Raw genomic sequence first — 26,760 nt, forward strand, 5'->3', positions numbered from 1 at the left:
GTCAGCTGTGTCACAATCTGATGGTAAGCTGTCATGATCTGTCACTCAGCTGTGTCATGATCTGTCACTCAGCTGTGTCATGATCTGTCACTCAGCTGTGTCATGATCTGCCGGTCAGCTGTGTCATGATCTGTCACTCAGCTGTGTCATGATCTGTCACGCAGCTGTGTCATGATCTGTCACTCAGCTGTGTCATGATCTGCCGGTCAGTGGTGTCATGATCTGCTCGTCATGGTCTGTCAGTACAACACACATTTGGCTTGTTTCACTTGACTGGTTAGTACCTGTGACCGAGTCTGTTATTGGCTTCCTCCCACACTTGGCATTGATTTAATAGAAGACCTGTCTAAAGTGGCATTGAATTCAACTCATTCACTCTAATACCAGTGAGTAAGATCAACTCAATTAACAAAATCTAAAAGCAGGGGCACCTGCAGGTATCATCTGCTTGTTGCTGACTGTACACAGCTAATACACTTGCTTATACTCCTCATGTTTGTCCATTACAGGGAGGATTTTGAATCGGTTCTCAAGAGATCTGGGATTTGTTGACAATCTGCTCAACAGACTATGTTATGCCACAAGCCAGGTAATATATCAAGGCATAGACATACCATGCATACTCTCATATATGTAAAAACATTGTTTGGTGTCTAGGCAAATGTTGATCTATGGAACATTGGATCTGCAGACCTGCAGCCATTTTATCCTTCCTTGCACTTGACAGCCAAGTCTAGATCTTACACTGTCTTCACCTAGGCATAGTGAATATGTCAAATGACAAGTCATCACTTGTATACTGAGCTTGACATTCCAGGAGTCAACTATTCAACTGTGAAAATAAATCCCTTATGCCCTGCCATGAAGAAAACATGGATTTTTTACCAGGAGGAGAAACTGCTTTCACCCCACTATGAAGCAAAAAGGTGCTTGATTTTTACAAGTCAATGAAAGTCATGACACAGCACAAGTAAACCTCAGCTCATCTGTTTCCTATCACTCTTCAATTTGTTTTTTTTCTTTTGCAATGGCAGTTTGAAACATGTCATGAAGATAAGTTTGTTGTTACTTGTAGCAGCATCACTTGGAGTAGATGTGGTTCTATGTATCCCTCGCTAGGTTTTGTACCACTCGCCTCTAGCTCATGGTATGAAACCTAATGCAGGACTCATTTTGACCCCAAGAGATTCCAGGACAGAATACTGTAAATCTTGAAATTAATGTGTTTTCCAAATTAATATGACTGCTGACCTCTAACCAAAATTGCGACCTCAATATAAATGCGACTCTACCATTTCCAAGTGGAATGAAATTGATGTCCTTACCTTAATCCATCCTTCCCATAATCCAAACAGCGATGTTAACTCACCAGATGCCCATTGCATAATTTCCATTATTTTGAGAGACATTGTTATATACTTGCTTCAACTGCTGTTCAATAAACTGTGATGTGGAATATATAGTTATTTGCATTTAGATTCAAGTTGGTAATTCTGCTATCCCAAGTTGTGCGAAGTCTAATCAATGCGAGCAAGGACCACTAGCATCATTGCATTTAATTCATGCTCGGGTTAATTTCAAGATTTACAGTAAGCCAATACCACATACTGAAATATTTAGCAGACAAGGATATGTGAGTTGGATATGGTATCAACATGATCTGTTGGTCAAGACTTGATTACCTACAGGTTGTGTATAGACTGCAGTATAAAACAACTTATACTGGCTGTTGTGTCACAGTGGTCAGCATTGATCAATTCTCTCACTCAGACACACTGGTTTGCCTGGTCTCATCTTGATTACACTGCAAGCATCCGAGATAGTAATTGTATAACAATGGTTACTGGCGTACAAACTCTGCCTATGTCATCTCAGTCTTAATGTCTTTGTCATATGTTTTGTTGTATGATGGGCTTTGCCTATTTCAGCACACCCTGGCTATTATTGCTGCTGTTCTGGTTGTGTGTATAATAGCACCCTGGCTATTCATCGCCCTGGTTCCGGCTCTAATCATCATCTTTTGTCTCCGATTCTATGCGATTCAGACAACCCGTGATATCAAGCGTATTGAAGCAAATGGTATGATTTACTTGTAAGGCCACCAGATAAAAGATAATCATATTTCAATTTATTTGTGATCAGGGACAAGTAATTTCTTAGTTCTCAACCAAATAGCACACACCTAAATGTGACTGACTGTACAGTGGGACCTGAATGTGACTGTACAGTGGGACCTGAATGTGACTGTATAGTTGGACCTGAATGTGACTGTACAGTGGGACCTGAATGTGACTGTACATCGGGATCTGAATGTGACTGTACATCGGGATCTGAATGTGACTGTACATCGGGATCTGAATGTGACTGTACATCAGGATCTGAATGTGACTGTACCGTGGGACCTGAATGTGACTGTACCGTGGGACCTGAATGTGACTGTACAGTGGGACCTGAATGTGACTGTACAGTGGGACCTGAATGTGACTGTACAGTGGGACCTGAATGTACAGTTGGACCTGAATGTAAATGTGCAATGGGAACTTTTTCTAGTGACCTGAAATCGTCTTTCAGGATCATTTTCAGTAGATTGTAACTTGTTAATATATGGAATATTAATAGCTGAGTGTACAAGTAGAAACATATTTAATGGTGACTGAAGTCACAGATAGATTTGAATTACCTAATATCTGACTTGGAATGTACTTAAAAACAAACTGTGACACTTCCATAAATCTGTATGAGAGCATATTTTGTTTCCTTCCAGTCAGGAGCCCATTGTATTCCCACGTATCAGACACAATCCTGGGATTGCAGACAATACGAGCACTGAACAAACAGGACCAGTTTCAGCATGAGTTTGACCAGCATGTGAACATCCACTCCAGTGCATGGTTCACATACCTCTCCTCCTTCCGCTGGTACAGCTTCAGATCCGTCCTCGTCATGGTTGTCTTCTTCAACATCGTCATCTATGTGTGTCTTGTCTTGAAAGACAGTAAGTCAATATGTTTATTTATTATTCCAGTTCTGTTGTAGAGATTCCAGTTTAGAATAGGACTCAAGCAACCTATGCTGGTTGTAAGAGGCGACTTAGTGGATCGTGTGGTCAGGCTTGCTGACATGATTGATGGCATGATTGATGGCATGGCATTGTACCCTGAAGTGGATCATTGCTCACAATATCAATGACTGGATTGTCTGGTCCAGACTGTTATTTACAGCTGCCGACATGACAATATTGCTAAAAGCGGCATGAAACTGAACTCACTCACTCACTCACTCACTCACTCACTCACTCACTCACTCACTCACTCACTCACTCACTCACTCACTCACTCACTCACTCACTCACTCATTATGTGTATCTAAGAAGGTTTATTGATCACAAGTATTAAGATTGAATACAAAAAACAGTGAAATATAGCTTGATAATTGGCAGCCTTAGTTATGTACCCTCCCTGTTTTTCAGCTGTGTCCAGTGGTTTGCTGTCACTTGCACTGGTTTACTGCACAGCCATAATAGAACCTTTTGAATTTCTCATGAGAATAACAGCTGAAGTGGAAAACTACGTAAGTTTTAGTGATGTGCCTATGTATTGATTCAACGGATTACTTATCATTTCAAGTACTTTTAAATTGCTTGCAAATATTCAGTTCTTGGTAAGTATTGATCTGTTTCATTTATTTGTCACCCTGACTGAAATGTTGCATCATGGTGTATAAACTTACTACAGTAAAACTGGAACAAAGATGTCTTTAACCACATATCCTGAATCTTTCAAAAGCATGATGTAAATATGTCATCAGTATGGGTTATAATAGGTCCACAGGAACCCATGCTGGTCATATGAGGCGACCAAATTTGATCGTGTTGTCAGACTCGGTTGATAGCATGCCTGTACACAGACAGCATGGATCGTTGCTCACCATTTTATCACTGGATTGTCTGGTCCACACTCAATTATTAAAAGGCCGCTGTCATTTAGCTGGAATATTGCTGGGTGCAGTGATAAACAACAAACAAAACACAAGGACAAAAGTAAATGTTGCAATTTGTTGTAGAATTGGATCTCTTATCAGTGACAGCATCTGCTGATCGTTGGTTTGAATTTTAGATTTGCACTGATTATGCATCTCTAGTCTGCATCACTTTCTGCCACAAGATGTATAACTGACATAATGTTCACTGCAGCATTAATCAAACTCACTGACCTCCATGCCTTCTTACTCTCCTTCAAGATGACTTCGGTAGAGCGGATCCTGTCGTACAACAAGTTGGCCCAGGAAGGGCCCATGGAGTCTGATCGACCGCCTCCCGATACATGGCCAATGCAGGGGACAATCTCATTCAGTGACACCAGTCTTAGATATGAGGACAATCTACCCTACGCTCTCAAACACATCAACTTTCATATCAAGAGCAAGGAGAAAGTAAGTTGGAAAACTGGTGTTCATTACATGCAACCAAGATGAATGAAGAACACTGCATGTCAGTGTTTAAATATTGTATGCACCTGAAGCCTTGGTTCTTTACTACTGAAGGTAGCCATGTGGCTGTAGTGGGCTTGGAACGTGAACCTAATTAAGACAGTTAGTTACCTTTAGAAAGAGCCAGAAACGGAGACCTGTAGTAACAGCATGCATAGAAGAGAGTGAAAAATCACTTCACTATGTTGATAGATGTTTAGTTTTTGCTGGGCTCATGATTTGTGTAGGCGTTCTAAGATATCAGCTATATTAAGTATAACTGCTTGTTTGTCATTTGTTCAAAAAGATGTCAAGTATACACCACAAAGCATGGCGCACTATTTGTTCATGTAGTACATCTAAAGCTAGAAGATCTAATATAAAATAACATTCTATAAAAAGTATATTTATTATATTTTCTGATGATATTATATAACATGCCATTGAACATGGCGAGGACTATATTTGTTAACTTGAAAGGCTTTGTTTGTTTGTTGTTTAATGCCTCACTCCAATATTCCGGGTGGTCTGTAAATAAGTAAGCCTGGACCAGTGATTGACATGAACTATTTTGTTTAGGAGCTCAGGTTTCCATTCTATGTCTATATACAAAATGTGACAGAGTTTACAGCATGGACTGATTGTATAATTTCAGATTGGCATAGTCGGCCGTACCGGCGCAGGTAAAAGCTCCCTCCTCGCAGCTCTCCTGCGATTGGCTGAACCTGAAGGAAAGATGTGGATAGATGGCATGGATGTCAACATCATTGGCCTCACTGAACTCAGGGGGAAAATATCAGTCATTCCTCAGGTCTGGTTGTTCAACAAGCTGTAGAGAAGTCTGGCATTTTAATGTCCATATTGTCAGCCGAATTTTATCTTTTGAACTCTACAATTACTGAAATACTTCTGTAAAATACTTTTTTCTTACGTGTAAATCAGTTACCCGGTAATAAGAATGATTTTTTAATCTGACACAAATATGTTTTGTGATGTAATTTTCAATTCAATTTCGAGAGCATTCAAGGAAAAATTTATGCCGATAATTGTGAAATGTGAAAGAATGTTGTTGCAAACTGCGAAATAAAAACCAAGTATGTGAGAGTAAAATTATCTGCACTATGAGGATGCAAAACAATTTAGATATGTTTTGAAGAAATATTGGGAAATTTGTTCTGTCTGTTGTCAGGACCCTGTTCTGTTTACGGGCAGTCTGCGGCGGAACCTCGATCCCCTGGAAGTCTACACAGACGACCGGCTGTGGGAGGTGTTGGAACAGGTAACAGTTTATGGCTGATTGGGGCCTTATTTCTGAGGCAAACTGGTTCATCTGCTGGTGACCGTTTCTTAGATATTGAATTGCTAATCCTAGGCAATTCTAGAGTAAAAAAGAATCTAGTTGCTAATGCAACCATATGGATTGGGTGGTCATGCTCAATGACTTCGGCATTGTACCCTGATGGCATTGCTCATGATATCAATCACTGGTTTGTCTGCTCCTGACTTGATTGTTTGCAGGAAGTGATGATATGGCTGACATATAGATGACTGGGGGATCAAACCAATACTAAATGAATCTCTAATAAAAGATAAGAAGTCCATTTAGGAAGCGCCAGATTCCATCCCCAAGTGAATGATCATGGCGCTACATTGTGGGGCTACATTTGATATAAGTTTATGCTGTAATAGACACTAGAGCAGGGACCATCATCAAATTTAAATCATATTTGCCTCGTAAATTATGTACACACAGTTCAGTTTATTTACACATTGTTTTATGAAAAATGTTTGCAGTCAAAATATATACTTTTGTAGATTACACAGTGGAATGTGACTGTAAGAGATATCATATTGTTAGAATAACTGCCATAATGAAATTTTTGTTCCTTACTGATATTTCACTCTTATCGACAAGATGAAATGAGTTTAAAACACCTTTACTGTTAACTGTTGGGATAAGTTTGTGTGAATATAAGGACTATGGTACTAAATACCAAATAAGAAGAATTGATTGGGAATTTTGTCAGTCGGTGACTTTTGCCACCACTCAAAGGCCCAATCTAGTAAAACTTCACTCTGAGTGATATACTCAGCTAATGATAATTTATATGTCATCACTAAGAACCTCTAAAAAGGATGCCAAAGGAAGATTTGGGGCTAGTTGACTCAGGTGTGCTGCACACTGTAATGTAGACTTTTTATATGATGACCACCATGTCGTAGGTGGATGAGCAGGAGAAATTGGCACCAGTCCCATAGTTAAGGTATCATAAGGACTAGTAGAAATTTGCCATTTTTAAGGATTTTGCTATGTGTAATCATTATAAGGACTAGTGGAGTAAAAATGTTAGTTTCTACTGCTGTGGATGCAGACACAACTGTTCAACCTTATATATGATGACCATGTTGTGTATGGAATCAGGATGCAGACACTGCTGTAGAGTTGACCTTATATATGATGACCATGTTGTGTATGGAATCAGGATGCAGACACTGCTGTAGAGTTTACCTTATATATGATGATCATGTTGTGTATGGAATCAGGATGCAGACACTGCTGTAGAGTTGACCTTATATATGATGACCATGTTGTGTATGGAATCAGGATGCAGACACTGCTGTAGAGTTGACCTTATATATGATGATCATGTTGTTTGCGGATGCACAGGTTCAGCTGAAGACAAAGATTATGGACAGCCCTGGGGGCCTGTACATGGGCGTGGCAGAATCTGGACACAACTTCAGTGTGGGGCAGAGACAGCTGGTCTGTTTAGCCCGAGCTCTGCTGGCTGCCAACAAGATACTTGTCCTGGATGAGGCGACTGCTCATGTCGACCATGAGTAAGTGCATACAAGATTCTCACTGGAATTAGAGTAGGTGCTGGATTATCACAAGAACAGTGTATATACAGGATTCTCACAATAGATATAGGATTCTCACAAAAACAATAGATATAGGATTCTCACTAGACAGATATTAAATCCAAGATTAGCAGGAGAACAACAGAATTGTCAACAGAGATATAAAAGGTGCAGTATTCCCTCTAGGACATTAGCAGGTGCATGTTTGATTTGGGGAGGGAAAATATAGACAGATAGATACTGATGAGGTCACTGCTTGACTAATGGGGAGTTTCTGAAAAGCAAACCATTTCTATGTTAGCTGCCTTTTTACTTGCCTTGTCTGAACATTGCTTGAAATATATGAATAGCAACAATATGGTTTCAGCTCAAGGAAAAGGAATTATCTAACCATCCATTTTCAATGGGGTTTTGGTATGTCTACATGTGCCAACAGATAATGAAGTCTTTCAGTCATCTTTGACAATCATCTAAATTGGTTTTCAGGACAGACCAACTTATCCAGAGAGTTTTACGGGCCAAGTTCCGTGAGTGCACAGTTCTCACCATAGCTCACAGACTGAACACTGTCATGGATTGTGATAGAATTATGGTAGGTGATATTTAGGTCACCTAGTGAATGCTGCAACCAGTAAATATCTGCACCTCAAGATATGGCTCAGTCCAGGAGACCACTAAAATCATATTGTTATACATTCAGGGCCCAGTTGCACAAAGTGATCTTAGCACTAAAATTATCGTAACTACCATACTTTAACATAGGCTTACAATAGTCGCAGCGCTAAGATCGCTTTGTGCAAGTGGGCCCAGGAGTTGTAATAATTTCAGAAAACATGATGATGAAAGCATGTTTACAACTTTGATAGGTATTTCCTTATGCTAGATTCTAACAACATTGCTAAAATATTAAGCATGAATGTCAAAGGGTCCTTGTCTCAACCTTTGTTACAAATGAAATCTTTTGTATCCCCATGTTCATATCCTATAGCAGTAAACCTCAAGTGACAGCTCACTTTATTATGGTGTTCAAATCTACACCGAGACTACTTTATGTAATACAGAAATTGATCACTTCTTTGAGAGGCATTGAGAAGTTGGAGCACTAAGTAAGAATAAGATGTATGGATGAACAACTTCTTTATTACAAGCGATGTGAGCAAGTGATGACGGTGTTAGAGCCTACACCAAAACATTGCTCCTATTTGTAATAAACGTGATAATGAAGTTGTTCATCTATATATCTTATCCTTATGAAAGTTGATCATTTATGCTGTCTTTTTCATTAGTTACAGTTACACACATCACATGCTAGCGCTCAAAGACAGTGATAATGTCATATATTCCCTATATATCCTGCAGGTCCTTGACGAGGGAGAGCTAAAGGAATTTGACATCCCATACAACTTGCTCCTTCATAAAGATGGCTACTTCTGTAAACTGGTAGATCAGCTTGGGAAACAACAGGCAAGGCAGTTACATGCCCTAGCTGAGCTGGCCTACCACCAGAGGGCATCAGCGAGCATGCTACTGGAAGAGGCAGTAAAATCTGCCACAGAAATCTTCAGAAATAGTCGTGAGGATCTTCGTAGAAGTAAAGACAGTTTAATGAGGAGCAAAAACAGTTTGGACACGAGTCAAACAACTCTCAACACCATTGAAAACTCAAAAACTCTCTATGGAAGGTATTCCACCCCAGTTAAATCAAGTCCAAAACCACATCGTAAAATCCGACACGTGAAAAGCAGTCCTGCAAAGGAAAGCCCCAAAGTACATAGAAGGACTCCTTCAAAAAGTGATATAGTTGATAGAAATGATAGAGAAGAAATAGTTCCATTAGTTACACACAGTCCTGACAAACACACATTAGAAGAATCTCCAGTTGTGAGTGATGGCCGAGGAGGAAGGGTGTCTCCCATTAAGAAGCCCATCAGCCCTCTAGCTGAGGGGAGCCGGACACTCAGTCCCAAGGGGAGTCCTCGCATTATTACAGGGCTGTTTGAGAAGCACAGAGAAGGGGAGGATTCCGATGACCAGAAGATTATTTTTTGCTGAGGATACGTTATTGAAAATACTCTGATCCCAGTGTGAAGGTTTATGCCTATGGTATATGAGTTTCAACTGTGATGAGCCAGGTACCAGGAGGAGATGCTTCAAAATATTCCTGTCCAGTCAAACAGTGCCTTGCTTCCATTTTCATCACATTTCTGTTTGGTCTCTTAAGTGATGAATGTAAAGTAGGTGACACTATGTCCAAGTCAATTACAAAAGGTGCCGCTGTAATAAGCTCTTCCATGTTGTGTCATTGAATTGTTTATTGGGTGCTTTACTTCAAGTGAGTGAGTTGCATCAGCATTATTTCAGGCTTATAGCCACGCTTTAAAATATTAATTTATTGTCAAGGGTAAAAGTAGCACTAGTCTTAGCCAGGTTGGCTTACGCTGATGGTATCCTGATGTCTAGTAGAATTGCAAACGTTATGCTATGATGTTTTCTCATTATGCGTCTTTTCCAGGGTAATTTTTACCATATCAGTACATTTTAAAAGATCATTATGTCCTAATGAAAGACAAACTATTTGTTTCTGTTTACAAAGGCAGAGTCAGCTTAATTGGAGTTGTCATTGGTCAAGTGGCTCATTTCCTTTAACAAATATAAGACATGTTTCAGAACTATATTTGTGTTTTCATGGGTCATGACCCAAGTCCCTGTCAATCTAAAACACATGGTGGGCTTTGTTCAGACAGGTTACAGTAGGTTGGTTTACATCTTCCTCCTGAATTCCTAACTTTGTGCCTTTGCATGATAAGTAATGTTATGGTAATTCCATTCTAAGAATGTTAAAGAACTGAGTCACGCCTAAAGACCACATATGCCACTGAATTTGAAATTGTCTACTAAATTTTTATATTTGCCACACTAAGTATGTATTAGATGTTCCATGGCTTTCCATGTCCATGGCAATGATATTACCTTTGTGATGCACATCATGATGCCTATCTAATGAATAGCCAATGATAGAAGTTACCCAGAGTATTATTACAAATAGGTAGTATACCTGGTGAACCAAGCTATGTTTGAGGATATATATCGAAAGTGCCCCATCCATGAAAGAGCTTCCTTATTGTTTCGAGAAGTTCAAGGAGTTTTCCCCAAATATTTTAGAAATCACTGTATCTAATACTAAACCTAATAATGTTGGACTGGACAGTGGCACACTTTGTTATTACTCTGCGCGAATACTGCTTGTATGTTGCTCAATATTTATGGTAGTTTTGAACATTTATACCCCAATTGTTATATTTCCTAGGGAGTGAGTTTAGATATGATAAAGTAATATGATAAAAATGAGTCTTCCAGGATCATGTTTTGTAAGGAAATAACAGAATTATGTATTATATTTATATCTTTTGTTTTGTGACATTTCTTGTGATGCTAGAAACTTTGTGTGAGGCAGATATGCTGTGAGCTATGTTTGCAAGGTGTCAAGGTATTCAAAGACAATTAGTCATGGACCTGACTGTTTTTAATATATACTGATAAAAAATATATACGACTTCAGAATATAGTAGAGTAAAGTTACTGTTGTGTCCGGTTACAGATACTTAATTCGGAAGGATAAAGCTGAAATGTTGATACCAGTAGCTGCTGTTTCATGACACTGCCAAAATGAGGACAAAGGAGATATGACAATCAAATCATAATACACAGATATTTGTGCCATATTTCCTTGTTGTCCAGGGCACAACCATTAAATATTCTATTTGTTGCAATATTATTTAGATCTAAAGATTAATATATTTAAGTGTCTTATACCTTCCTACAAGATTGGCCTTATAATGTTGGGTGTCACTTACATTAAATGAAGCCTCATGGTACATGATGTGGAGACTCTCCATCCTAATGGTAGTCCATGTGTCTTCCTGTATAAGGAATTATTGTCAGTGTGCCCCTTTTTAATATTACTGTCATGTACAATTTAAGATGTTTTTGAAGAGGAGTTCATTCGTACATTTTTTATCACATCTATGCCTGTATTTTCTATTTGTTTACAATTGTTAACCAGATTCTTTACCGTGATCTATTACCTGTTTGTGATTACCGATCTCTACTTGCATCTATTTACACTTACATTCCACAAATGAAGAGATGTAGTTTAGCTGGCACTGACTGAGAGTCCAAGTGAGATTATATCCTTTATTCCCTGATTATCATCATTTTCAATTGTAAATTGTAATCCACAGAAACTAGATGAGATTTTCAAAGCATGTTATTATGAATAATTACACCTAACATTTTTTCACCCCAAAATGAGCTCTTTTTACCCAAATTGACTTAGGAATTACGCTGACATTCAGAAGCTTTCAACTATAGCCCCATGCAGAAATTGTTGTCATTTCCTTTTATGAGTATGTTATTGTGACCTGACATATCTCAGTAACCAATCAGTATTTTTCAAAGTCATGGTTGAAAAATATTTAACCCAATAAATGTGTTTCATCCAACCCCACCAACAGGCTACGCCCAGATCTACCCCCTCATCCAGGGAGGATTTCCTGCTTGATATTGATGTGGCCAAGATGTGCCTTATATCAGTGTCTTATGTGCTTATTGTCACAGTGGACCTTATTAAAAAGGCTCTCTCTCCCATTATGACTCTTACCATTATCACTACTGAATGGATAAAATGAGCCTACGTCTTGAATAATGGACTACTTCCGTCATCATTTGTTCTCAGCTCATATATACATGAACAAAGTCTTGTGAGAGATATTCTTATTTTGGATGTATTATTTGTTCTAGTATTCTTCACAGCAATCACAGAGCATACCTTACCGAGAAACCTGTTCAGGTATTCACAATGGCAATATAAGTGTCAGCGGAAAATGGCTATTTTTGCATGATTAAGGAAACCACAAAATATGAAATTGCCTTTTGAATTATGTTGACATTTGACACAATGAGTGCCCTGATTATAATGTTTTGATGTAAATTTTAATGTTCAGAAATTTGGAACTTTGAATAAACCTTATTGAAAGAGTACATTTAAAATTTCTTAAACTTGTAGCTGATAACTCAGCACCAAATTTCATGATGGATGGTGAATTTGAAAGATAAACTGTATGTTAAGATGTAATAATGCGTTTTCATATTTTGGCATAAAATTACAACAAATAATGAATTTCCAAAATTAAAAAAAACATTTTATACCAGGTTATCTCTTAATGACTGTTCCAACTCACCTAGAAACATATATAGGGTCTATGAAAGTGTAACCCTTACATAGACGCCTTTCTACAGAATCTTTTTCCTGGTTCTCAAAATCCAGCTTATCTACATTCATATGCAGTTGTAAGTAGTAGCCACTGAACCATGAACTATGTGTATTGAGACAGTATTCATTATTGGAAATAATCATATTGGGAAGACACCATTAAAAAGCATCTTATATGGTAGCAATTGCACATCCTGTTATATTATTGGTTATTGGATAATAAAAGAAAGAACTTATCTGGGTTGTTTCATGCACTACCAAAGTGTTGTGATAGGGGATTGTACTATTTAATATTTGTAACGCCCTTCAGTCATCCGGTTAGATAACTCTGTGTATGAAACAGTAAAATACAAAATTATTTTTCTAGTATATATATGTATGTATTATTCATGGTTTCCTTGGTTAATCATATAGACACTAACTGATTCAGTTATGAGTGAAGAACCTATATTTGAATGATGAGGACTTTTACTGGAGACTATTTCTTTAATGGTTACACAGTTTATGAATAACTTTATAATAGTATCTTCATCAATTGTTGAAACATTTTGGGTCTTCTTCTTTTATGACTTGAAACCACATGTTTTGAAAATGCTTTTTGCCATAACAGAAACAGATTGTCCCTGAATATGCAAGGTTAGCTGGAACATTCTGAGATTCCTTGTGGTTTATTATGTCGCTGAACCCTGTGACAGGTTCATGGGTAGTGAATGACCTGTGCCTGTGATGTATGTTGTATTTACTGTTCTTAGAATATTGTATAACATGCACTGCTAACTCAGAAAGGTGCCATGCTGGCATGTGGTCTTTGATGTGTTCAAATGATTTTTCTTGGCAAGCCCAGTGAATAAAAGTATGCATGATATGGCAATAAGTGAATATAACAAGACAGTGTCAGGAGACAGATGTTTGACCTTTCATGACAGTTATGCATTAAACACATTCATGTATCATGCATGAGGAGCCAGTGCCTACTGAAGTCAGTGATAATTTGACATGTAATGAGAATGTATGCAGTGTGTGTCTTCCATCAGTTTGAAAATGACACATCTTTGAACCATGACCTTTTTGAGGCTCAGATCGATTAGAAACATACTTGTTCTGAATTTCACTTATATTTATGGCATGAACTTTTCTAAATGTTTGACATAAGGCAATATTTGTGATCAGCATGTCCATTTGTCTTCCTGTTTCATGTTTTTTCCAGAGCACAAGTCAAAATCCACTTAGTATTTCATCATTAAACTTTACACATAGCAAATTAATGTCAAAGTGGATCTTTCTCATATTTAGGGATTTTCTAAGCAATTTGTTTTTGTTATTCTCATGAAATCAAGTTGGACATAGACTCAACTGATGGTGAGTTTGCTTCAAGAGTAGGACAATAAAACCATTCCATATTTCTTCAGTATGCTTTACACACGTAGCAACCTACAGTGAAATGGTGCCTTGTGCTGAAAGAACCAAGTTTTGGTTTCCATACATTTGAGAATCCGTTGATAGGTGTTGTCAAAACTGTTCCATGTTTCATCACAAGAAAGTGTCCGGAGCCGGTACTTTCATCTCGTGATGACTTGTAAGGGAAAAGGATCAGGTTAATACTCAGATTCATCCATAAATGTTTCTTACCCAAGAGATTATTCATTCCAGATGTCTCATTCTACATACCAATGTGTCTTCAAGAATAATTCAAGATCCTGCGGTTATCATTTTAATCAGACAATGTCCCGTGAGGTTCCGAGTTAGAATTGGTCCTCAGCAACTCATGCTTGTTGTAAGAGGCGACTAATGGGATCAAGTGCTCAGACTCGTTGACTTGGTTCAATCATGTCATTGTATCCCAATTGCGTAGATCGATGCTCATGATGTCAGTCACTGCATTTCTGGTCCATGCTCGATTAATTACAGACCACAGTCACATAGCTGGAATATTACTGAGTGCAGCATTAAACAACAAACAAACAAACATATTCAAACAGTATGTACCATCACAGGGCTGCAGGATATGTAACAATCACATTTATGAAATGCATTAAGTATGTGATGTAACATTGCTGTACCATAGACATAAGGGTAATTAATATATGATAAATATTTTGTACACAGTACCCTTGCCCAAAACAATGTTTGTCTTGTCGGTACAAGTGTAAAATATCACACATCTAAGTTTGATATAGGTGACTGTAGCTGGATAGGGTACCTGTAAGAAACAGAACAGAAAGGTGCTTCACACATTATGAGGAATCAAACCTGGTTCCTTTGTGTGAGAAGAGAAATCTTTCACCTATGGCAACCCCTGTGCCCAACAGTAAGGTAGGAGATAGGTACATCAAGTCAACAGTTCAAATATATTTAAATGCCACAATTTCCTCTTCCATCAAACTGTATAAACAAAATAGTCATTTCACTGATTTTCTCCATTTTGCTTATTTACAACCATCTGCTATGAAAACTGTTTATGAACATTGCTCATGAAATTTATTAAAGCTACGCATGTTCCTAAGCACTGTTAATTGGAGTATTTCCTGCTGATATCATTTGATAATGAACAACCATCCAGGATATGTTTGTGCTGGCATTGTTATGTATACATTATATCTTTAACCAAAGTCTACATATCCAAGATATTCCACAGCTCTTGCTCAAGTAACCACATTTACAATATGTTGTGATGTTTATGCTCATTTTTTATTTCATAATCTTCATCATGTCTGTTCCATTATTATTGTACAGGTGTATAATTGTACAGGTGTATATCTGTACAGGTACACATGTGTGCTTTCTCAAGACTACAATATTTAGATATTACAACCCTGGATGAAATCATGGTTGTGAAACAGTACACTCCATTTCGTCAGAACACTTAACATGTGTTACATTACTATTAGCAGAGTAAATAGGATTTCATTGTGATCCATTCTACAATTTGAACTGAAGTTCCAACAATCTTAATACCTTTGCTATCAAGAACTGTAATATGGATCTTCAGCTGTGTGTTTAACTTTTTTATTACAGTCATTTATGTTTGTTCTTTGAGGTTTAATGTTATGGCCTATGTTCCGGTAGACCTTAGGGGTTGATAGTAAGTACACTTATTGAGGCTTCTACTTAAGAACACTTTTCAGGATTCTACTTTAATCCTATTGGAGGCTGATCCTGAACCGACACATATTTCCTGAATGTATTTCTTGATCAGAATGCATTTGTAGCACAATAGGAAACTTCCAAACTAAATACCTCACACCACAGAGGAGTATGATCAAGTGTATGACAAAATTACCACAGAGTACCACCCAATTGCATTCATAACATTGTATAATGAAAGTATTACTCGAAAAATTCCCACCACCACAACATTATTGCTCTAGTCATATATATCCTGATGCATACAGATGTTGTGCTAATTATTATCCTCTTGTATGTTTTATCTAAAGACTAAAGCTGTTTCATTTAGTATGGTTTAGCTCTATATGCAATCACAACAACGTCATGTTTCCAAGAGAATTGTCCATCTGTATGAAGGGCCACAGCCTCACTCCACAGCCAAGACATTTAGGACTGTCATATCTCCCATGCACTAACATAGACTCAGGACCGTCCCAGTGTAGCAATCACTTTGTGGAACAAGATGAACAGATATAATCTCTTTATTTGGCACCATCACCAATTGTTCTTGTTTTTTTACCAAATGAAACTATACTTATTTTGTGATGTTAATAGTTTGATTGGGAGTATACATCTAATTTGCATGATGTTACATCTATCAAAAGGAGCTTTTATCTTAAGGACTATCTTTTCTTAATAGTTTTAACATGACTATCCATGTAACAAGGACATGTACCACCACCCAACTCAACTCAACTTTGGCATTCTGACATTCAATAGTTGTGATTTGGAGATGTGTTGGATTTTCACCATCTGTAAGAATGGTTAGTGCCTTTTATTCAAATGGTGATTAATCAGTTTGAAACAAAATCAGTGAATTTTATACAGAATTACAGATAACTTGGGAATAAATCTATACTTTACTCTCTGACTTTTTCATTATTAGCTGACTAATGCTAATGTTTCAAGGTAAAATGTATCATTGCCTACCTGTTTTGAAAACTGATAACAAAATCCAAGGTAACTGGATGATACTATGCCTGTTCTCAACACTGATCATTCTATGCCTGTTCTCAACACTGATAACAAAATCCAAGGTAACTGGATGATACTGTGCCTGTTCTCAACACTGATAACAAAAACCAAGGTAACTGGATCATACAATGCCTGTTCTCAAAACTGATGACAAAATCCAAGGTAACTGGATCATACTATCCCTGTTCTCAACACTGATAACAAAAACCAAGGTAACTGGATCATACTATGCCTGTTCTCAACACTGATAACAAAAACCAAGGTAACTGGATCATACTATGCCTGTTCTCAACACTGATGACAAAAACCAAGGTAACTGGATCATACTATGCCTGTTCTCAACACTGATAACAAAAACCAAGGTAACTGGATCATACAATGCCTGTTCTCAACACTGATCATTCTATGCCTGTTCTCAACACTGATAACAAAATCCAAGGTAACTGGATGATACTGTGCCTGTTCTCAACACTGATAACAAAAACCAAGGTAACTGGATCATACAATGCCTGTTCTCAAAACTGATGACAAAATCCAAGGTAACTGGATCATACTATGCCTGTTCTCAACACTGATAACAAAAACCAAGGTAACTGGATGATACTGTGCCTGTTCTCAACACTGATAACAAAAACCAAGGTAACTGGGTGATACTGTGCCTGTTCTCAAAACTGATAACAAAAACCAAGGTAACTGGATGATACTGTGCCTGTTCTCAACACTGATAACAAAAACCAAGGTAACTGGATCATACAATGCCCGTTCTCAAAACTGATGACAAAATCCAAGGTAACTGGATGATACTGTGCCTGTTCTCAACACTGATAACAAAATCCAAGGTAACTGGATCATACTATGCCTGTTCTCAACACTGATAACAAAAACCAAGGTAACTGGATCATACAATGCCCGTTCTCAAAACTGATAACAAAAACCAAGGTAACTGGATCATACCACAGTTATTTTAAATATATGTTAAAACTTTTGACGTGCCCCCACTTGACACCAAATTGGGACTCGACCGCATGATGAAAGGTTCCTTGAAGAAAAAAAGGGCCATCCATGTCGTGTGTGTGTGTGTGTGTGTGTGAGAGAGAGAGAGAGAGAGAGAGAGAGAGAGAGAGTTATGTGGATTGCAGAACAGATCGATGCTTTTCCTGCGAGTTAGGTCTCAATGCCTGGCCCTACAACTATCCAACGTACTCGTGGACATGTGTGTAAGGCAAGCATTGTTTTAGTAATCACGGACGATGGTGTACGTTTGTGTGGACGGTAGCAGTCAATGATTTCATTTTCCAGGCCTGTGGTGTGTGACAACATACACTCACTCACCATTGTTCCATGGTCACAAACAGTGTATTGAGGGTGAGATCCTGCGAGTGAAAGGGCAGCAATATTATAGCCTATACTATAACAATTAATTTAAAAAATAAAAGTACATAATATTTAAAAAAACACCACGCTTTAATGTTGCAAGGTTCTTTCAAAACATCAAGGACAGCATAATATACATAACAGGCTTCTCTACCCCAATATAACAATATCTACTCTACTGTATAAACATTGCCTCCTACTTGTTGAGAACAGGCATAGTATCAAGTCCACTTCTACCGGTGGCACCCGCCACTGCCAATTTTCATAAAAAGGTAAGTGTTTGTTGCCTCACATCGCACGCAGCAATACTCTCATACAATGGTGGCCTGTAAACAGCAACTATAATGCATATTTAAAAGTATCCGTTAAAGTGGAACCAGGATATTTCTATTATTTATCGACTTTTGATATTCCTCTTTGCAATATCCTTACCGGGCTTCAAAAATGAAATCTTAAGGGGTTTCTAGATGACAACAGATAACGATCGGTGGAATGAAAATTGTATAATTGGGATAATTGATAGTGTTTAAAATGAATAATTTCTATGGAATTATGTAACAAGCAGTGCTGAACTTATTTCCAGGTGTGTACAGAATAACATAAAAACTTAATTAGCTGTTGTTTGAGGGACTTGAGTAAGATTTTCTAGGACTATCAATCCAATTACGGTCAGTTAATGTAGTTCGAGTTAATATAGGTTAGAGTGTAAATGTCCACATATGTTTATACCTATACAGTACATTGATATTGCCATCATGAGGATATTTAAGATGAATTCAGGGTAAATATCGTGTTTCTCACCTGACACTCAGGGTGTGGGACGACATGTGACGCCTATTATTGATTCTTTTACTTACTAAAAACTGTGTTACCCGGCTCCTTGCATGGGGTGGATTTATACACAGACATAACACCCGTACTGGCTCTGAAACACTTTAACACATGGTCCCACGTCGTACAAATGCGCGAAGACGTTTTTGGTGAGCAGTAGAAATAAGTCTCCCTTCAATATAATGCAGTAATCCTAGTCTGCACATTCCATAACGCGAGTAAAGTAAATAACCCGATGGGCATTTCAGGTTAATATTTAACCCCAGCACCCTATGCTTATAAGATCCGACTTAAATTTGGATCGGATTGGTTTCGTGTAAAGCCTGTCCTGGCCTGTCCTACCCGACAGCATGGTTCATGCTCATGCTGTCAATCCCTGGTTTGCCAGGTCCGATTATTTCCAGACCGCCGCGACATAGTTTGGGTACTACGAGGTAGATCTTATTCACTATTAACACATCGATTCCGCTTTAGCAACTGCAGCAGTAGAACATGTCACAATCAAGAATGCATAAGTGGTACCATGGCATTACAGAAGTATAGCCATACCATATGTATTCTGTTCTAATGAGCAGAATTCAGCAATGTAAATCGTCAGCACAATGATTCAAAAATTGCATTGCACTCAGCTACATTCCAGCTATATGACGGCGGTCTGTTTTTGGTTTGGATTGTTGTTCAACACCGCACTCAGCAATATTCCAGCTATATGACGGCGGTCTGTAAATAATCGAGTCTGGACCAGACAATCCAGTGATTGACATCATGAGCATCTACGCAATTGGGATACGATTACATGCATCAGCCAAGCCACCGAGCCTGACCACTTGATCCCATTAGTCGCCTCTTAGCTCACCTGGCTTGACAGGCACTTGACGTCCGAGCATACAAAGTATTATGTCTTGACGTCTTCGCCATGATAAGGAGATATCCATTAAGAAAAGACGAGGTTGTGAGTGGTGTAAAACGTATTCACAAAGAACAAAAGAGCATGTCAATCAATGTTTCGGGGCATGTCAATCAAAGTTTCTTGTCAGTCGCATATTAGAAGTGAAGTGAGGCACATAAGAGTGACGGTTATATGAACACATTATACATTACAATTACCATGACTGAAACTAGTGAGTATCAGAATTAGTTTTTACTTGACTATTATTGCCTGTTTATTGTTATTAATGGCATCGGCTAGTCTCTACTCTCAGTACACAGTGAATTAAGATACTGTCACAATCATGAAACGAACATTTTACAGATGTCGTGTGGAACTGTGAATTATTTTATGGTATAATTTATCAGATAAATCTCTTTTAACATGTCATAAAACTTTGCTTCTGAAATGCACTATTTTGTGATATGGACCAACTGACAAAACACATACTCGTAGACATCAGGAAATAAGTAAAACTAAATACAAAAAAATGTAACAACACATACACATATAGATGTATCATTTGTTTGTTTATTTCGGCGCTCGGCAATAATTGTAAACGTCCTCCACATGTCTACCATAAAACATTTTGAAGGTTTTACTTAATAAAAGCGACAAAGCCTTTTCCTTGTTCAAAAGGAATCTCCGCACAAAGCAGAGTCGACTGTGCAATTCCGACTATATCATAAACATGTGCTACTGAATCACTAACATTCCTTACTTCTAGTTCAGGTGGGTAAATCAGTGGAAGGGAATTGGCCATTTGATGGTTATTGAACGATACCAGATCATCGATATACCTGAAGCTTAAGTTAAACTTCTTGACCAAATTACTTTGTTTCGACTTTGGCAATCCAAGCAGAAATTCTGATTCATGTGCATACAGAAACAGATCACGAAGAAGGGGAGCACAATAGGTGCCCATGGGGATGCCATCTATAAATTTTACATAGATGTTATCAATGAGGAAGTCTACCATTTCACATATTGATTTTGCAGTAAACTTCAGATGGCATTTGCTTTCATTAATTTAGTTTGACAAAACGACCTGAGCTTCTGAAGATAGATATGTAATATATCTATATCTGTGGTCACGTTTAGTAACAAGAGCCCCATGGATCAAGGAATGAAGTTTTTCCTCACGTTTTGCCATGTGGTAAAGTGGTGTACAAAGTTGAAAATCAAATCTATTGACAGAATGGAACCCGTTTCTTTTCTGAGATTGTGAAAAATCAAGCAAATCCTTTTATTTTTTGAGAATTCACATGGTCTCAAAATTCTTTTGTTAATATAAAGAAAGTATTTCCTTGATTCTATGAATAATTATTGTCATAGAATCAAGGAAATACTTTCTTTTTTTGCACGGATGTTTTGGAATCCAGTGCAAAAGAGGAATGGACATGTCTTCAGGTTTTAGAGTTAAGTGGACAGTACTGACACCTGGGTAGAATTCTTCCTCAGTTAACATACTGGCCTGATATGTGGCATTATTTGATATGTCAATAATACCAAGTTCTTTGATCAAGCAAAGAATGTAGTGATGCTTGTCAGTGGGAACAACTACTAACTATTCATGTAGGGAAGCAAGACTTTGGATGACAGCCGGGTAGGACAGAATGGGTTTGTTTCATTTCTGTTTGCTCTTTTTCAGTTTGTGCATCCTACCAATGACAACATCACGCACTGACCTAACCCACTCTGAAAGACATTCAGCTGGTTCTTCTTCTCTTTTGGCCCATTTATTTGACGTATGCTTCGACAGCATCCATACTGATTTTAAAGTTGTGATTCGAATTGGTAGGGAGTTGCTCGCGTTATTTTGGTCAATCTTTGAATAACTGACGAAGGTTGTTATTGTCAATCCATCCGTGAATATATGACCTACAGGTTGGTAGCAGTGTGATGAGTCTTGGCTGCCACAAGTAGTGGAATTTACATCATGAGTTAACAAATCAACGTTCGGCAACTCTTTCCTACAATCTCCTTAAAATCAGACCTCAGTTCTCGCTACCGCTAAACAAAGATCTGAGGACATCCCATTAGGGGTCACGTCAGAACGACCTTTCATCTGACCAATCAGAGCATCGCTTACCAGATTATGAAAATGACAGTCGGAATGTGATTTCTAATCATGTAACCTCGAAAACTTTAACTCCGAACGATAGTTACGGGTTTAAAGACTGAATCCTTACAATCTAGACCATCTATTAGCCATTCCAGAATGTTCTTTTGTTCAGGTTTTAAATTTGTAATCGAGGATTTGTCAAAATATGTTTCGAAGCGTAGTCGCCAATTTGAAATTAGTGCCGTAAAGCACGAGAAAGCTGCCTTCTGATTAGTCATTCCATTGGTCGGTCAAAGTTCGCGCAAGGTCGGTCTGACGTGACCCGTAATGGGATGTCCTCAGATCTTTGTTTAGCAGTTGCGAAAACTAAGATCTGATTTTAATGAGATTGCTCTTTCCTTTGATCTCGCCAGTGTGTCCAGAGGCTTATTGGCATCTGTCAGCTGTGGCTTGTTCATTAGTGCAGTGGCACCAGGGTACATATATTCCAGGTATCCCACGCCAGCAATGGAGGGAAATGTATCGCATTCTATCAAAGCATGGGAGATGGGAAAGTGGGGACTCTTGTCTGATCAAATTGTTAATGTGAATCAGGAATAAGTCGGAAGTTCTTTCCTGTGCCAAAGGCCAGCCACTATGTAGTGATGTTGTTCTAGGCAGAACATCCCTGTGCAGTGTGCTGATAGGCTGTGTGTCGCTTTTGGTTGTTTGGTGTGGTGTGGTGTGGTGCGGTGCGGTGCGGTGCGGTGTGGTGTGGTTACAAATCTTGGTGCCAATATCAGTTGGAATCTCTAGAACTCGGTCATAGGACACAGACAGACGTAGGTCAAAGGGTTTTCAACCAGAAGGAGGATCCCAAGATACACAGACAAAGGAGACTCCCGAGACATGTTGCGGCGTATTGGTTGCTTTTGTTGTGGATTGTGTCTTGTAGTGTTAAAAAGTAGAAGCCGACACGTGCTGTGTGGTGATGATTCCGTGGCCACAAGAATGAGCAAAGCAGACGGAACAGCTTCAACTTGACAGACTTCAAAAATGTACCCTCAAACTATGTTGATGCATTGATCATTTCTTCACGCACGATTCTTGCTGCCTTAGAAAACACAAATGCATCACCAGCAACATGTCTCAGTGGTCTTCTGCAAGGCTGTGCCAACATTACTGTTGGACACAAAGAGATTGCCTCTTCCCTCTTTGAACGCCTGAAGCTCGGGAAAATCAGCAAAAATGCCTTGTTGAATGTGAACTAAATTGGAGAGTTTGAACTCTCTGTCAGAAAGCGCGTCTTCAACAAGTGCCGCAAGTTCTGCAAATCCTCTGGCATAAATGGCCTCTGATATTTACCCTCACAGTTCTCGTTCTGATGTTATAATGTTTCCGTTCATAGCCAAACGCAAATTGCTATGCTGATTCAATGATTTTGCACAGTCACTGTGTGTTTACAAAAGTGTCATAAAATTGTGCCAGGTGTTCGCCTTTTGGAGACCACCTTAAACATAAAACGTCTGTCATAGTGTAAGGTTGATTTACAGGTTTCTGCTTACAGCCATTATGAAGTAACTATGTCCGAAGTTTAAATATTTCATAATTCCCATATTACATCTAGAAACGGTTAGGTTTTATAATTAAAGTTCTTTCAGAAAGCAGTGCTTACAAACGTGCATTTGCATTAATGGTTAATCATCATTTCAAGAGAATGTATTCCTATTTTGTTAAAGAATCCATATCAGAGACTAAATTAGTCACCCCGTCTTCCCTATCTCGGTCCCCGTCTACGTCTACTGGTACTGGTACTCTCTACGTCTACGTCTACTGGTACTCTAACACCTACTGCTTCCCACACGCCTTGCACTTCTCTGGCATTGACGAAGGCTCACATACATTAGGTGACCTTAGGTCTGATCATGTTCGGCCTAGACGTCTAAAAAGACGAATCAACAGATGTTTGGTATGAGATCTCAATTAAATACGACTTAACAGAATTAGAGGTGAGAAACGAAAGTTTAATCCCATTTCGATGAGAATGATTGGCTTCAGTATTCCCTTTCAAAAGATGGTGCCATTTATTCTGTGGAAAACAAAACATGGAACTTGGGGGTCACGTTGAAAAAAAAAGCAATTTCGTAGCCCTATTGCAGTACCGTGCAAAGCATGACGAAGTTTTGAAAAGTCATTTGCGAAACAATTCAGCGAGAAACAAATATCTATAACCCTTGTTTCAAAATGAGCTTCTCAATCTTTGCACATCGTAAATCAGAAAGAAGTTAGTTGATAAATGTAACTCACAGAGATGCTCTTTGGTAACTGTTGATGAAGCAACTGACTCATCTATTAAAGAGCAACGTTCTCTTTCTGCCAGACAAATTTCAACCAATGAACAAGGACAACCAAAACTGAACCAATACTGTCTTTTCTATGTTTCACTGGTCTTTCAGAGTCTTTTCCTCCGAATGAGACAAGTATGGTGCCAACAAAGCCTATATGATGGTGCCTCAAATATGAGTGGCCACTTGAATTGTGTTCAAGCTATTATAAGACGTCAGTATCCTGAGGCGTTTTATGTTCATTGCAAGTCTCATTGCTTGAATTTTGTCTTAGTTCGTAGCTGTTTTATCAAGTCCATGTCAACTGTTCAAAATATTGCCTTTGCCTTTGCCTTTTCATCTTTAGCAAAGCTGGTTAAACGTTTCGTTTTTACCTGGAAAAGTGATATCAGTCATTCATGTCCCTGTGGATTGTTTCTTGTTTTTATTACATCGTTTTTTAAAACTTTGTACACTATTCAAGTTATATCACGGTGTCTCAGATTGAAGGCTCGAAGTGATGCAGGTATAAAACGAATACGGGTATGGTGGCGACAAACCGGAGGAAAAGTGGGCCGAAGCGGGATTCGAACCCACAACCATAGTTTTCTGGCGTGCAGCGAACTGCGGTACCCTCGAGAGTGGACAACCCGTCCTCCCGGTGCTAAGTTTACATTTTCACACTATTTTTATCCGCCATCGTATTGTAAATGATAATGGTGAAAAAAATGTATCTATTTTTATTTTTCATGATACAGCCTTCTAAATACAACAAATACTGATGTAATGAGACACGTGTTTTCGCTTCGTTTATATAACGTTTTTATTTAACACTGTCATGTAACATTTTAAAAATGGATTAGTAGATTAGGTATTACGGGCTTTGGCGGACCCTGGTGAAAATTACCTTCATGTGATTAACATTACAATCGCGAACTCATACAATTTATTTAAGGATTGACTGTGTATTTTTTTCGGTTCATTGAACCTCAATGAACCGAAAAAAATACACAGTCAATGCTTATAATTAAATTCGACAACGTAAAACATGTTTTATCTACAATAGTTTAACCCCAAACAGTTGCATATATCAAAACAGACAAAAATGACGGCATTGATGAACATTCCAGGTGTAGGAATACATACAGTGGCGTGACATAAATCAGGTGATCGTTTAATTTATGCACATAACTTGACACGCCTACACAGTCAGTAGCCAATCAACGGAGAGTGGGATTAAAACAATGTTCATTTGACCTGTCAATTAAGGCAAGAGGCGAAAAGACTTGCAACAGTCAGACTGTAACGAACCGGAAGAAATATGTCCGAGAGAAGGCGGCTGTTTCAAATAACATGGTCATTTACTGCGTGATTCAAACATTACTTCTCTGATTACGGTAAAACAGTTGGAGAAATGCTAGTTAGAAATGAAACGCGAAGACATGAAAGTTGAACCGAGGCGAGCGGGAAAAAAAAATGGCGAGCGAGCCTGCACGTTTGCTGTTTCATTCATTCTCGGCCTTCGGTTTCAAAGGGTAGTTTGGACAATGAATATGCATGAAAGTGGCTAAATGTCCTGTGCATGACGATACACGTGAGCAGAAAGGGAATTCCCTCGACTGTAATATTGGGATTCCCCGACATTCCGAAGTAATAAAAGTAGTGCGCAGCGGTGGGCGTGGCTTAATTTTTTACATTCATTGGGAAATGAATGCAATAACACGTGACCAATTCAGCTAATCAGAATGCAGGAATGTCCATGAACACAACGAAAATTTAATTATTACAGGCATAACTAAAAAACAATCATAAAAAAAAAGAAATTTATTTCGTTACGGTGAAAATGATATTTGATCTACATTAGTAGAAAAAGTATTCTATGACAAAGATGTATATGAATAATTGTCAGTCAAACAAAATGAGTTATAACGGTGGAATTCTTTTTAATCAAGAAGTCCTATTTTAAAAAAATGAATTGCCACTGAAAAACAACAATTAATTCATCAGAGTGACGCCAATATTCTATCTATTCTGTTGCGTTGAAAAACTTCTGTTTTACCAGGAAACGTGGTCTTACTATTGGAAACCTGACTGCTCAACAAATAGATACTTGAAAAGCGCTTCAAGCAGAACGCCCGCTGTGACGGTAATATGTTCACTTATGAATCACCTTGAGCTCCTCGCATCGACAGACAGCGCATTTGTAGATGTCACGCGTTGGGACAGAGCCCCCAGTTTTGTTTTTTTTTGACTAATAGTATTTGTCTGACAACTAATTCCAGAGATTCCTGCCGAACAATGCATCTCACCTGGACATGTAAGGCCATTGCATCATCATATGTTAACAGGCGCTTTAAGAACATGCTACGTTGTGTCTTATGTACACTCAAACAGTGGCATGGTCGTTTACCCACGAAAAACATCTGTATATAATCAATGCTTTGACTGGCTTGTCGCTCAACAGAAGGCAATAGCGTTCCATATCTAGCCTCTAGTAAATGGTTGTACGGCGAATACC

General features: G+C 38.4%; 1 protein-coding gene across 3 annotated transcripts in view; it reads left to right on the top strand.

The window, feature by feature from the left end:
• The window catches only part of LOC139471499 (ATP-binding cassette sub-family C member 4-like), a 58,519-nt gene extending 42,216 nt beyond the window's left edge, over positions 1 to 16,303 (top strand). For all 3 annotated transcript variants that reach the window (XM_071253858.1, XM_071253874.1, XM_071253865.1), the window contains 10 exons: positions 510 to 589; positions 1,929 to 2,079; positions 2,765 to 2,995; positions 3,470 to 3,570; positions 4,240 to 4,431; positions 5,123 to 5,278; positions 5,657 to 5,746; positions 7,136 to 7,308; positions 7,816 to 7,921; positions 8,689 to 16,303. In XM_071253858.1, coding sequence (XP_071109959.1) covers positions 510 to 589; positions 1,929 to 2,079; positions 2,765 to 2,995; positions 3,470 to 3,570; positions 4,240 to 4,431; positions 5,123 to 5,278; positions 5,657 to 5,746; positions 7,136 to 7,308; positions 7,816 to 7,921; positions 8,689 to 9,381 — 1,973 coding nt within the window. In that variant the 3' untranslated portion in view covers positions 9,382 to 16,303. The remainder of the gene's footprint in view (positions 1 to 509; positions 590 to 1,928; positions 2,080 to 2,764; positions 2,996 to 3,469; positions 3,571 to 4,239; positions 4,432 to 5,122; positions 5,279 to 5,656; positions 5,747 to 7,135; positions 7,309 to 7,815; positions 7,922 to 8,688) is intronic.
• The last annotated feature ends 10,457 nt before the right edge of the window (positions 16,304 to 26,760 follow it).

Source organism: Haliotis cracherodii, unplaced genomic scaffold (genome assembly GCF_022045235.1).
Source record: "Haliotis cracherodii isolate W230 unplaced genomic scaffold, xgHalCrac1.p SCAF_1, whole genome shotgun sequence".
Classification (NCBI taxonomy): domain Eukaryota; kingdom Metazoa; phylum Mollusca; class Gastropoda; order Lepetellida; family Haliotidae; genus Haliotis; species Haliotis cracherodii.